A 13,956-nucleotide genomic window follows, 5' to 3' on the forward strand; every position below is an offset into this window, starting at 1 on the left:
CTGTCAGTCTTTGTCAGATCGTATGTCCAGTGTTGGGCAAGCTACTTGGAAAATGTAGTGAGCTAAGCTACCAGTTACTCTACATTAAATTAAGCTTCACTACACTGAAGCTAACCCCCTGGGAAATGTAGCAAGCTAAGCTACAGCAACTTGACAAAAGTAGTTTACTACATCTAAGCTACTTTTTTAATTTATTTTTATATTGAACCAACTTCATTCATATCAATGCTATCTCAGTGATCAATAAAAGTCAAGCATATAGACACACATTTTTTTAGTTATTCATAAAACTGTCCGAAATCAATTCGGCAACAAAAACATGTGATCCATAATATTAACAAAACCAGGGGCCTATTGCACAAAACTAGGATATGGGATTAAGCCGGGATATCTTGGGGATCTTGTCATTTTTATGCAAAATTTAGTACACAGCTGTCATGTAAACATACCCTGAAGGCAAACTGTATATATATATATATATATATATATATATATATATATATATATATATATATATATATATATATATATATTAGCGGATAAATTGAGCCGGGATAACCAAAATGTCCCGGCTTAATCCCTTATCCTAGTATTGTGCAATAGGCCCCTGATGTCGAGAGTTTGTGTGTGTGTGTGTATGTTCATCTGTATGTGTATGATATGCATACACAACTGTGTGTTTGCATTTATGCTCGAATTAGACTTGGGTACTTTTGCAGGACAAACTGTAAGTTAATTTACAACTCAACTTGTACAAAAAAAGTCCAGTCCAGAAAGTACAATAGCAAAATAATTAAGACCTGCTCCAAACAGTACCAGCATGGCAAAAAACAAAACATGTAGTCTGTGTTTGTTTGTCTGTTTGTGTGTGTGTGTGTGTGTGTGTGTGTGTGTGTGTGTGTGTGTGTGTGTGTGTGTGTGTGTGTGTGTGTGTGATCTATCTTCCATACACATGAAACAAGTTTCATTCATTCATATCAAGAGGTGGCCAGGCTGGACCCCGATACTTTTAACAAGAGGTGTTTATTCAAGAGACACAATAGATTTTAAAACTTTGCAGTTTCTCTTTTGTCACCGTGCACAGTGCAACAACGAATTGAGCTGTAGGAAAAAAAAACGTCAACTAGATAGTGTGAATGTGCACGCGCCTATCCCGGTCTTTACGCGCTCACTGCCAAATGAGTACTTTGAAAGGCTCGCGCGCGCATGTGTGCGCGTCTGCGCGAGGCAGAAAGGAACGTAAAAGTGAAGTATATCCGCGTTCTTATCAGTTGTGTTTCCAATTTGAGCTTGATCCTCAGAAATGCTTGGGAAAATGTAACGTTAGCTTGTGTGGACGCTACCGCACTACTTGACGCTACTGCCCAACACAACGTATGTCTACGTCTTCCGTCGTCCCCGTGATTCCAGTTTGGTATGTTTTGAGTTTATGTTTTGATTATGTATTTTTGCCCCCTCGTAGGTTTTGTTTTGAGTTTATGTTTTATGTTGTAAATTAATCACTTTTCTTACTGCATTTGAGTCTGCATAGACTCAATATAGAATATTTCTGCATAGAAACTGCGAGTGATGCGTTACCTGAACTCCAGGTACATCCGTCAACAGGGGATGGATGTAAGACAGTTCGCAGGCCTGTTCCTCATGGAGGTGGACCATTTTAAGCTCGACGAGGCAGAGTGGAAAGAGACTTTTAATCTCTGCCTTGACATGCCCCTCTGTCCGGAGGTGATGGAGAGAACTGGGAGTCTGGGGTTCTGGGATTTTGTTGACCACCTGGGCCCTAGTCTTTCTATGGTCCAGATCTGGTGGTCCGTATTCCAGTAGATCATGTTCCAGTGGATCGTGTATCGGTGGTCCCTGCTGCAATGGCCCCAGAGACCGGTGGTCCCGAGGCGGCGGAAAGGGATGAAAGGCTTCCTCTACGGCCGTTCCAGTGGTCCTTGTGCCAGTGGATCGGGTTCTAGGTGGTCCCTGTGCCGGTGGTCCGTGTTCCAGTGGACTCCATCCCGTCCTGGTCCGCCCCTCCCTGGTCTGTTCCTCCCTGGTCTGTTCCTCCCGTGCCCCCCGGTCTGATAAACTGATAAAAATAAACTACTTCCAAAGCTTAAGTACAAAAAATGTTGAATACTTTTGTACCATTGTGGTGCTTAAAGAGGACTTCAACTTCTACTCAAGTCACTTTTTTGATAGAGCACTTGTACTTTTACTCAAGTCTCTAGTACTTTATACATCTCTGGATTTGTCCCACCTGTGTTCCCTCGGTCCCTGTCTCATTTGTTCCCTTTTGTAAGCTCCTGGTCTTTGTCAGTCTTTGTCAGATCGTTGTATGTCTACGTCTCCCGTCTTCCCCGTGATTCCAGTTTGATATGTTTTGAGTTTATGTTTTATGTTGTAAGTAAATCACTTTTCTTACTGCACCTGTGTCCTCGCACCATTTTCCCTTATCTGTACGTAACAATTTCTGTATTCTTTGTCAGATTTTGCCTAAAATGTTTCTGGATTGCAGATCTGGCTTTATACATGTTATTATAATGCATTTAGTTTACTTTGTCCTGAGTGTGAGCATAAGTGAACAGTTATATCATGCATTTATTCCTCTTCATAGCAAACAAACACTCGCTGTATTACATTTACACGGCCTTGTCTAAACCTGTGGATCTGCCGGGCATCTATGAATTCACTGCTATGGGTCTGCTAGACGACAGACAGATCGACTATTACAACAGCAAGGACAAGATAAAGATTCCCAAACAGACCTGGATGAAAGAGAAAATGCAGGAAGATTACTGGGAAAAAGGCACTCAGTCGAGAAAGAGCAAAGAACAGTGGTTTAATGTGAACGTCAATATTCTGATGAACCGCATGAGACAGAATGAGTCAGGTGAGGAACATTCATACAGTTTAACCTGAGTTTGGTTTTTATTAATCCTGTTATCATCTCACCACAAACATTTCAATCTGTGTCCGTGTCAGATCTTCATGTTCTTCAGTGGAGAGTCGGATGTGAAGTTGAGCAGCAGGGAGATAAAGTGACGTTTCTCAGAGGCATTTCTGAGTATGGATATGATGGAGAAAACTTCTTGGCTTTTGATGATAAAGAGTCTCTATGGGTCGCTCCAGTTGAAGCAGCTCGACCAACCAAGACAAAATGGGACAATGTGCCGATCCTAAACCAATACACCAAAGGCTACCTGGAGAAAGAGTGTGTGGACTGGCTCAACAAATTCAAAGAATATGCAGACGAGGAGCTCAGAAACGGCTGTGAGTAAATGTGTGTGTATTTGTAGATGATCTGCAGCTGTTATAGAGATAGAAACTGATTGATGAACTGATTCTGTGTTTTCAGCTCCTCCAGATGTTCATGTGTTTTCAAGGAAATCCAGTGATGAATCCAAGCTGAAACTCACCTGTCTGGCCACTGGCTTCTTCCCCAAAGATGTGATGATGACCATTAGGAAAAATGGCATATTTCTGCCTGAAGATGAGATTAAATTCTCAGGAATCAGACCAAACCATGATGGATCCTTCCAAATGAGGAAGAGTGTGGAGATTAAGGAGGATGAAAAAGCAGAATATGATTGTTTTGTGTCCCACAAGAGCATTAAAGAACCAACTATTACCAAATTGGGTAGGCAAAGTTAGGGTATGTTTACACGACAACAATGTACAAAAAAGGGAACGTTTTTCCTTTGTGTTTTTTGTGTACTGACAGCAATAATAAGAAATATATTCCTGTTCACACGGATCCATGAAAACAACTAAAAACACTGTATTCTCACGGCAGGCCAGTAGGTGACAACATATGAACACAAAATATGCATGCACATGACATCACCGCTGCAACAAATTCACATTTTTAATTTAAATGGAAATTATAACGGTATCGTTTTCAAAAGACTGCACTTTGAAACTTGTTTCCAAAAGTTTGTGTTTTAGTTGAAAAAGATTTCATGTATTCAGGTCCCTAAAATCATTAATTAAATCATTAAACATTAAAGCATATGCATCATAATGACTAATTTGGACATTGTTCAGAACTTAGCTTTATTTATTGTTAATTAAATGTGTATTAAATATTCTGTCTGAGAATAGTATTGCACTGCCACTACACACTTCATATTCTTGTGGTTTTCCAGGACAAGCTACTTTGAATGTCAAGACAACTAATGCTGAAGAAAGAAAGAAAGAATCTGATGGTATGTTTGAGATTTTCCTTTAATAAATACTGGGCACATTTCCAGTAGATTCATACCGCAGTCAACAGCACTGAGATGCACTTTGACCTTTCACTGTTTCTCCAACAGGACAAGAGAGTGCGGGTCAAACACCAGACATCAGTGCGACTGTCTCCCTGGAGAAAGTCAAACAAAGTGGTAACTATGGACATTTACATTCAAGGCTTCTTACATGAGCGGCTTGTTTATTGTAAATATACCATTAATAAAAATAACTTAGCGGTCAAAACAAAATGTAATGCAGTGGTAAAAATCATTTCTGACCCCCATCGTATCTCATGATGTGGCCAGTTCCCTTTTCATAATCAACATAGATGAAATAAATTAAAAAAACACTATACATATTATTTAAACACATACAAATTATTAAAACATATAAAACTAAATATATGTTTTAATGGTTAAAACAAGTATAGTAGGCTACAGTGCAGAGAAATGTCATGTCAGAGAGGGATTTGAGAGCATGTCGTTTTACGGGTAAACGGTTCATGAGTGGATCTCCGCTCACATGCTCTGGTGAGTTAGGACATTTTTTGCGTTCATTTTTATTTCCTGTCACTGTGCAGGCTCTTTTATTGTATATGACATTATAAATAGCTCAATAACCATTTTATTCAAAGGTTTAATGTAACTACGTTTAAAAAAAGACATCAAGCACTAATCCTCGAACCTCGTAATATTTCTTTGAGCCAGCGCTGCTGTCTGCCAAAGCGTCAGCTCCCGGTGCACACCAACTAACGTGCGTGTGCTGCCTAATCTGGCCCAGGCATGCACAACGGATTGCAGATTAGCTCCATCTCGTACTAATGAGGGAAAGCGGGGTGGCGGACTGTTTGCTGCAACAGTTGATAATGTCCATAGACTGCATTTTTGATGCAAAACTAGCAGTCTAAATGTTGTAATACCACATTGGCATAGTATGTTTATTTATATCATGCCAATGTATATTTTATAATATGCAGTCTAGGTCTCTAGGAATTATCCATTACTTCCAAAACAGATCTGCAATATTTTGAACCTGCTTCAATCTATGACACACCGTCTCGATAACGTATGGTAACCCTCGTTCCCTGAAGGAGGGACTAGAGACGCAAGTCGCATGTCACAGACGAATTGGGGTTTACTTCAGAGAGCCCCTATCAGCTTCGAGATATAGAGAACGCGCCAAAAACTATTGGCTTGCGAGATTTGCATCTCGCGCAGGTCAGGTATAAAGTGGAAGCGAGTGAGTAGCTTCCACTTCCACTAAAGTGAGTAGCCGAACTAGTGACTCGGCCTGCAGTGATGGTACAGCAACTGTGGCGACTGGATGGAAGTACGTTTACCATGTTAACGAGACGTTCCCTTTCAGTCGGTCACCGACACATTGGGATCCCTTTGGAAAATGCCACAGCTACTACCACTTCCAGCGCCCCGCGTGAGCCCTTCAGACACCGTCATTGCCGCTCTTTTGCAAGACTCACTCTGCAGACTATTGGATAAAGTTGGGAAAGTGTGCCCAGGGTAGCTGCTGCAGGAGCCACATCATGCCCAGAGGGAGTTACCATGTGGAGCATACATGTATGGATTAGCCGTGGGCAGTGCAACATACGGAAGTCCCAAGGGTGGCCCCAGCCATTATAAGCTGGGGAGCAACACCACACAGAGAGTTGGCTCTGCCAAAGGAAAACACCACATGGGGAAAGACACTTGATGCTTGAGGCTTGATGTAGGGAGCTGTACCGCCGTGGGGGTCACAACATATGGAACCCAGCTTAACATAAGTACCACCAATGCATACGAGTTTTAGCCCTGGCGTCGGACACTCCACCACGTCTGACTGCTATGGGTTGCGGAGGACTCAACAGGGGTCGCCATTCTTGGGAACTCGACTGGAGCATACAAGCGCACTTCTATGGGGAAGGGAATGGCGCATTAAGCCGACACTTAGAACGGGCACTTCGGTGTTGCTGATTATGGGAAGTGAGCTCACAGGACGATATCGGCTCTACACGTAGGCTATAATTATACATTTTATTACAGACACAGGTCCATATAACACATCAAACAGTACAATATATATATATAAGATACAAAGGAGATACAAAATATACAGGATATACCAGCTATAAAAGCAATAGAATATACAGGCTATCGCACCAATGTCGACTTAACCTAGAAGTGTATCTATAACAACTTTTCAAAGGACTTACTAGGGCTTCAATTATATGTTTCACTGACTTGTCCAGGCGAAACATAAAGCTAAACATCAATTGTCTTAAGAGTGCCTCCCAAGTTGGCACTCTAATAGACACGAACAAATGGCTAGCACTATGCCACCTAGGGACACAAATCAGCAACCGCATTGCATCATTGTATTCCACCTTGAGCTTCTGCATACTCTTTTTCTTATAGTTAGACCACAATTAAGCAGTATACAGCGGAGTGATATAAGATCTAAACAGAGAGCACTTCACAGTGTCAGAGCACATAGAAAACCTCCTAATAAGCATGTCAGCTTGAGAATAAATTTTACATCGCTGACGATACAGATCTTTGTCATCCGTCCAATCATCAGATATGACATGACCTAAATATTTAACTTTCTTACACGTCAAAATGGCTATCTCTGAAAAGTTGATTTCCTGTTCTCATCACTTTTAATTATCATTATGTGACTTTTCTTAGCGTTATACTTTATATCATAGTCAATGCCATACTGAGAGCAGACCTTCAGCATCTGCTGCATCGCAGCACTATATGGACAGAGCAGGACCAGGTCGTCTGCATACATAAGATTGTTAACAATAGAATTGCCCACAAGACAACCAGTTTAACCTATTTAACTGGTTTGATGGTTTCCACAAAGGAAAAAAAAAAACAGTAGGCCAGAGCTGCGGATAATACAAGTCCGCCACATCATTGAATTCAGCTGAGAAACAGAAGGAGATGATTCTACTCTGTCACCTCTGTTTTTCTACATGTCACTTCCCGACCCAGCTTCGTTTTAAGTACTCACTGAGAGTACTGGGATCCACACGGAGATCAAACTTTTTAGCAAATATCTTTACCATCTTTGTTTTGACAGCTAGTATATTACTACCCACACCAGTCCCATTTATGCCAGTTTTCTTTCTCACATGCCTCGCTGGAGCTTTTACAGCACGGAGTGAAAGGCTTCGATGGGCAGTGTTTTCAGGTGCCTGTTTCAGTCGTACCTGCTTCTGTCGATGCCCATCCTTTACCACCATACTCCATGGAGGGGTCTGCATTCTTCCCAGGGCTGGATCTACAGACTGGGCTGTTTGACTGGCATCGGTCCCGCCATGCTTTGCTGTCAACCATCCATTAACCCCGTAAGGAGTACAGGAGGCAGGATCAGGGCCCAGCTGCTTCTCCAACACAATCGAAGGAAGACTTGTAGCGCCGAGTGCAAGATCCGGTTGTATCTCCACAGCAGGAGGGCAGTCACCCGAAAGAGTAGCATCCGGGCCACCGTACCCTTCCACAGCAGTCAACCGGCTGTCAAATTTAACATAAACCTCCTGCAATTTTTCACAAACAGGATTACCCAGAATAACCAAGTGCAAAATTTAAAGGGGCAATATTTATCTGTCTCACTTAAAGGGGCAACAAACACTCAAGGTTACACCTGGCTGTATAAATGAAGGGTCCAACCACGGGCTGAAGGTTTAGCATCATCTAGGCATCAATGAGACATGGAGGGACCTGCTTTGCCATGCCGAGAAAAGAGATCCTCTGTGTGGGGCAGAGTTTGCTCTTTTCCCAGTTGACCCGAAGCCCCAACTGACTGAGGTCACTGAGCACCATGTCCCTGCGTTCGCACAACTGCTCCTGCAACTAGGCAAGGATTAGCCAGTCATTGAGATAGTTAAGGATGCAAAAACACGCTCTATTATGGCAGCAATGGCCGCCTCCGCGTCTTTCATAGAAGGACAGGGACAGCCTGAAGGGTAGGACTTTTGTAACACCTGCAACAGCTAACTTCAGTAGGTAGAATTTTTTTGTGGACCACTAGGTTCGACTAGGGAGCCTGAGATAACTTTTAATTAGAGATATCAAATCAAATCAATCAGGATAAAATGGATAAAATGAATCAGGATTTATTTTGATGTCAGCCGAATATTTACTATTTAAAATGTAAAGATAAGTTAATAAATTTGTTGTAAACACTCAATAAGAACAATTACAAGAAGAATAATATCAATAAAATGAACAATATACCGGTATGAAATTGTTTTTAATAAAAGTTAGAAAAATAATCCCCATACAATGATTGGCCTAATCACTCTGTCTCCTCTCCACCAATCAGCTAGTGTGTGGTAAGCGTTCTGGCGCAATATGACAATTGCGCCGGAAACTAGTCAAGACAATCTCCTGAACTCCAAACTAAATGTCAGAATGGGAAAGAAAGGTGATTTAAGCAATTTTGAGCGTGGCATGGTTGTTGGTGCCAGTCAATACCAGTCTGAATATTTCACAATCTGCTCATTTACTGGGATTTTCATGCACAACCATTTCTAGGGTTTACAAAGAATGGTGTGAAAAGGAAAAACATCCAGTATGCAGCAGTCTTGTGGGCGAAAATGCCTTGTTGATGCTAGAGGTCAGAGGAGAATGGGACGACTGATTCAAGCTGATAAAAGAGCAACTTTGACTGAAATAACGACTCGTTATAACCGAGGTATGCAGCAAAGCATTTGTGAAGCCACAACACGCACAAGGTTAAGCTGGATGGGCTACAACAGCAGAAGAGCCCAGCGGGTACCACTCATCTCCACTACAAATAGGAAAATGAGGCTACAATCCAGTCTGCGGCAGTCCTGTGGATGAAAATGCCTTGTTGTTGATAGAGGACAGAGGAGAATGGGCCGACTGATTCAAGCTGATAAAAGAGCAACTTTGACTGAAATAACCACTCGTTACAACCAAGGTATGCAGCAAAGCATTTGTGAAGCCACAACACGCACAACGTTAAGGCGGATGGGCTACAACAGCAGAAGACCCCAGCGGGTACCACTCATCTCCACTACAAATAGAAAAATGAGGATACAATTTGCATGAGGTCACCAAAATTGGACAGTTGAAGACTGGAAAAATGTTGCCTGGTCTGATGAGTCTTGATTTCTGTTGAGACATTCAGATGGTAGAGTCAGAATATGGCGTAAACAGAATGAGAACATGGATCCATCATGCCTTGTTACCACTGTGCAGGCTGGTGGTGGTGGTGTAATGGTGTGGGGGATATTTTCTTGGCACACTTTAGGCCCCTTAGTGCCAATTGGGCTTCGTTTAAATGCCACGGCCTACCTGAGCATTGTTCCTGAACATGTCCATCCATTTATGACCATCATGTACCAATCCTCTGATGGCTACTTCCTACATGACAATGAGTTGACTGTACTAAAATGGCCCCCATATTTACCAGATCTCAACCCAATAGAGCATCTTTGGGATGTGGTGGAACGGGAGCTTCGTGCCCTGGATGTGCATCCCACAAATCTCCATCAACTGCAAGATGCTATCCTATCAATATGGGCCAAAATTTCTAAAGAATGCTTTCAGCACCTTGTTGAATCAATGCCACGTAGAATTAAGGCAGTTCTGAAGGCGAAAGGGGGTCAAACACAGTATTAGTATAGTGTTCCTAAAAATCCTTTATGTGAGTGTATATGACATATTCACATAAAGGAAGTTTAGATAAAACTCCTATTAAACCATATATAAATTATAATAAACTCAAGACTTCACTTAAAACAAATGCTTTCTAGAACTTTGCACACGGTTACATATAAACACATTTACCGATCACTATTAAACCAGCATTTGTCTCACTTCAACCATAAACATACAAAAAAACTTAACATTCACCAACTTCTTGTTTAGTGTTGTCTATTACCAAATATTTGGTCTCAAAATAGCAATGTTCAGACACATTACCCACAGGAGCTCTGCTCAAACACTCTTCTCAAAAATGGAGGATTCAATTCTCCCTCTGCCAGAGAAAGAGCATTTTAACTTCTTTCTTACAGAAATATTTTTCTTCTTGTTTTCTAATCAAATAAATTATGAATTTTAATAAAATCAACATAAATTAATTAAAGCACTATTGTGTGTTATGTATTGTATCACTATGTAGCTAAATCACCTGTGCTACACCTAGTACTGATATGCTCGTCTGTCAAAAGCAAAGCGTAGGAATGTCTGTGTCGAGGGAGAATCGAGACCTGAAAGTACGCGTCCTTCAGGTTGATCAATGCAAACCAATCTTGGGGACGGATGCACCTCAAGATGCATTTCTGCATCGCCGTCCAGAGCTCCCGAAGGAGCTCTGGGCCAGGGCTACCCTTGTGGACACAGCCTGGCCACAAGACCTGTAAGCCTTCGCAGTCAGACTGGAAGAGAACTTACAGGCCTTGGGCGGGAGACTATCTATCCCCAAAAATCTATCCTTGAACTACCCACAAAAGCTGCCTCAGCGTGCTGCAAGCCCAGGCACGTGATACAGCAAATGTGACAGTCAGCAGGTGTAGCAAAACCCAAGCTAGACAATGGTGAAGCGTTCTGATGTTTCCAGAAGCCTTTATTTATGTTCAGCCGTCAGCCCTGTTTTTAAAAACAAATATATATTTCCTTTTGTTACACCGTTTCTTCGTGAAACACCGTCACATCTGCAGGGCAGATAAACAACATAAAATTAGCTCTTATAAAACATACACATTTCACAAAGTCCACATTAACCTTACAAATAGTACTTTATCAAATAAAACTTTCTGTGACGTTACCTCTCTCATTATTAACAATGCTAAAGGCTTATGTTAGTATGACTTCACGTTAAAACACGAGGGATAACAATATCGTAAAACACTTCTTCTCAGATGAATAGATTAACCCACATATCACTAACATAAACATGAAACAAATCAAACGCATAATACCTTGTTTCCGTTCTAGCTAGGTGCTTAAATATCCCTTTATTTATATGATTTCAGAGTGTCATGCGATCTTCCTCCTTACTTCCGTGCGTAAGTCTCAACAACAAACAAAAACTTGTTCCCCCCTTTAGATGCGAAATTAACGATCCACTAGGAACAACGGCATCTAGAAATGCACGGATGGAATGACATCTGGAAAAAGATGCAACCCATTTTGCTCTTTTGTGAGGAAACGCTCTTTTATCGCTGAAGCACCCAGGGAATAAGCAGTCCACGGCAGAATACAGGAGATAGTGCAGCCTTTATCTGCTCTCCAAGGAAAGCGCCCTCCGAACTGACAGTTTTCTGAAAATTTGCAGTCAGTTTTTTTTGCAGCAGTGAGCACGCGGTCGTGCTGTTTTTGTGCCGTCTGGCCAGCACAAGAGCGATCCTGATGTCTCTCTCTGTCTCGATAAGTTTTGAGGCAGTTCAATGCTTCATCAACGGCTCTGAAGTGAAGGACAACAGTCCGTTGCAGTCCGCTTTATACATACGTCGAACGTGACCGGCTGAAAGGGATGCATGTTTTATTGATTCGTTTGTTGTTTGTCAGATTATTTTAAATGTAAAAGGTTTTCCTGTAGGATCTTGTTTGATCCTGTTAGGATAGTTTTCAGATTTGGGATTTTGACGCAAATGTTTCTCAATTTCAGATCTGGCTTTATACATGTTATCATAATACATTTACTTTATTTTATCCTGAGTGTTCTTATAAGTATACATTTATTTCATACATTTTATTCCTCTTCATAGCAAACAAACACTCGCTGTATTACATTTACACGGCCTTGTCTAAACCTGTGGATCTGCCGGGCATCTATGAATTCACTGCTATGGGTCTGCTAGACGACAGACAGATCGACTATTACAACAGCAAGGACAAGATAAAGATTCCCAAACAGACCTGGATGAAAGAGAAAATGCAGGAAGATTACTGGGAAAAAGGCACTCAGTCGAGAAGGAGCAAAGAACAGTGGTTTAATGTGAACGTCAATATTCTGATGAACCGCATGAGACAGAATGAGTCAGGTGAGGAACATTCATACAGTTTAACCTGAGTTTGGTTTTTATTAATCCTGTTATCATCTCACCACAAACATTTCAATCTGTGTCCGTGTCAGATCTTCATGTTCTTCAGTGGAGAGTCGGATGTGAAGTTGAGCAGCAGGGAGATAAAGTGACGTTTCTCAGAGGCGTTTCTGAGTATGGATATGATGGAGAAAACTTCTTGTCTTTTGATGATAAAGAGTCTCTATGGGTCGCTCCAGTTGAAGCAGCTCGACCAACCAAGACAAAATGGGACAATGTGCCGATCCTAAACCAATACACCAAAGGCTACCTGGAGAAAGAGTGTGTGGACTGGCTCAACAAATTCAGAGAATATGCAGACGAGGAGCTCAGAAACGGCTGTGAGTAAATGTGTGTGTATTTGTAGATGATCTGCAGCTGTTATAGAGATAGAAACTGATTGATGAACTGATTCCTGTGTTTTCAGCTCCTCCAGATGTTCATGTGTTTTCAAGGAAATCCAGTGATGAATCCAAGCTGAAACTCACCTGTCTGGCCACCGGCTTCTTCCCCAAAGATGTGATGATGACCATTAGGAAAAATGGCACATTTCTGCCTGAAGATGAGATTAAATTCTCAGGAATCAGACCAAACCATGATGGATCCTTCCAGATGAGGAAGAGTGTGGAGCTCAAGGAGGATGAAAAAGCAGAATATGATTGTTTTGTGTTCCACAAGAGCATCAAACAACCAATTATCACCAAATAATAATTATAGCAGATACTATACATAGAAAGATAGAAATATCACCTGATATTGGATTTTTATTTTATTTTACATCTACTCAAATAATTGTAATGATGGCTCAATCAGACTGAAAAGTCTTCATGTTAACACAATAATGGATCTGACTGACCTCGATCCAAATGAAATCTATGTAGACCTCAAATAATCCCATCAACAGGAAAAAAGATAATCCTGTAAAAGTTTGAATATGACTTTTTTACTTGGAGTGCCGTCATGTATATGCTCACATTTATTTTATGTCCTAACAAACGTGCGTCTTATGAAAATCTCACGTCTTACAAATTGGTCAGTGGAGGACACTGAATATCTGCTAAAAGCTCTTCTGTCAGATATATCAGCTTTCTTGAGCGATGAAAACTGTCTGCAAATATACTCAACATGGTTTTGCTTCTCATGACAGTTGCTGATCTTTAATTATTTTCATTAATGAGTATAGGATGAATACACACTAACTCTTACTTCTAAACATTTTGAGAACATTAAAACCTACATCTAATTTTGTTGTATCCTTCTTTTTTATTGTAAATATATTTCTGATAAAATGTACTTATTCATTGAACATTGAATGGTCCATCACTGCTGTCGACTTTAAAGGTGTGGTTGATTATGATTTCACTTTTTAAAACTTAGTGTGTAATGCCGTTGTTTAAGCATAAACACATCTGCAAAGTTCAAAGCAAAGGGATATTATTCTTTTAAAGAAATCACTATTTAAGAACTTCAAACGGCTGACAGGGACTACAACAAGCTTATTCATGGGTTAATGACATCACTAACACTAACTTACTAAATTTACATACACTCCGCCCCCGGGAACACACAACAAAGGCCATGTTGAGAAGAAGAAGAGTCGAGCACATTGGGAGTCGCTCAAGCTGTCGTCTGTCTTTCACATTTATTGATACAGTACGAACACAAATGCAATAGCATGT

General features: G+C 41.0%; 1 protein-coding gene across 2 annotated transcripts in view; it reads left to right on the forward strand.

Moving 5' to 3' along the window:
- The window catches only part of LOC137090647 (uncharacterized), a 188,509-nt gene extending 174,761 nt beyond the window's left edge, over nt 1-13,748 (forward strand). Inside the window, exons 12-19 of one of the 2 annotated variants that reach the window (XM_067454602.1) lie at nt 2,606-2,881; nt 2,974-3,261; nt 3,347-3,628; nt 4,137-4,196; nt 4,305-4,373; nt 11,963-12,238; nt 12,331-12,618; nt 12,705-13,748. In XM_067454602.1, the coding sequence (XP_067310703.1) occupies nt 2,606-2,881; nt 2,974-3,261; nt 3,347-3,628; nt 4,137-4,196; nt 4,305-4,373; nt 11,963-12,238; nt 12,331-12,618; nt 12,705-12,985 (1,820 nt within the window). In that variant the 3' untranslated portion in view covers nt 12,986-13,748. The remainder of the gene's footprint in view (nt 1-2,605; nt 2,882-2,973; nt 3,262-3,346; nt 3,629-4,136; nt 4,197-4,304; nt 4,374-11,962; nt 12,239-12,330; nt 12,619-12,704) is intronic. The other variant, XM_067454595.1, reaches the window with a different exon arrangement.
- The last annotated feature ends 208 nt before the right edge of the window (nt 13,749-13,956 follow it).

Source organism: Pseudorasbora parva, chromosome 2 (genome assembly GCF_024679245.1).
Source record: "Pseudorasbora parva isolate DD20220531a chromosome 2, ASM2467924v1, whole genome shotgun sequence".
NCBI lineage: Eukaryota > Metazoa > Chordata > Actinopteri > Cypriniformes > Gobionidae > Pseudorasbora > Pseudorasbora parva.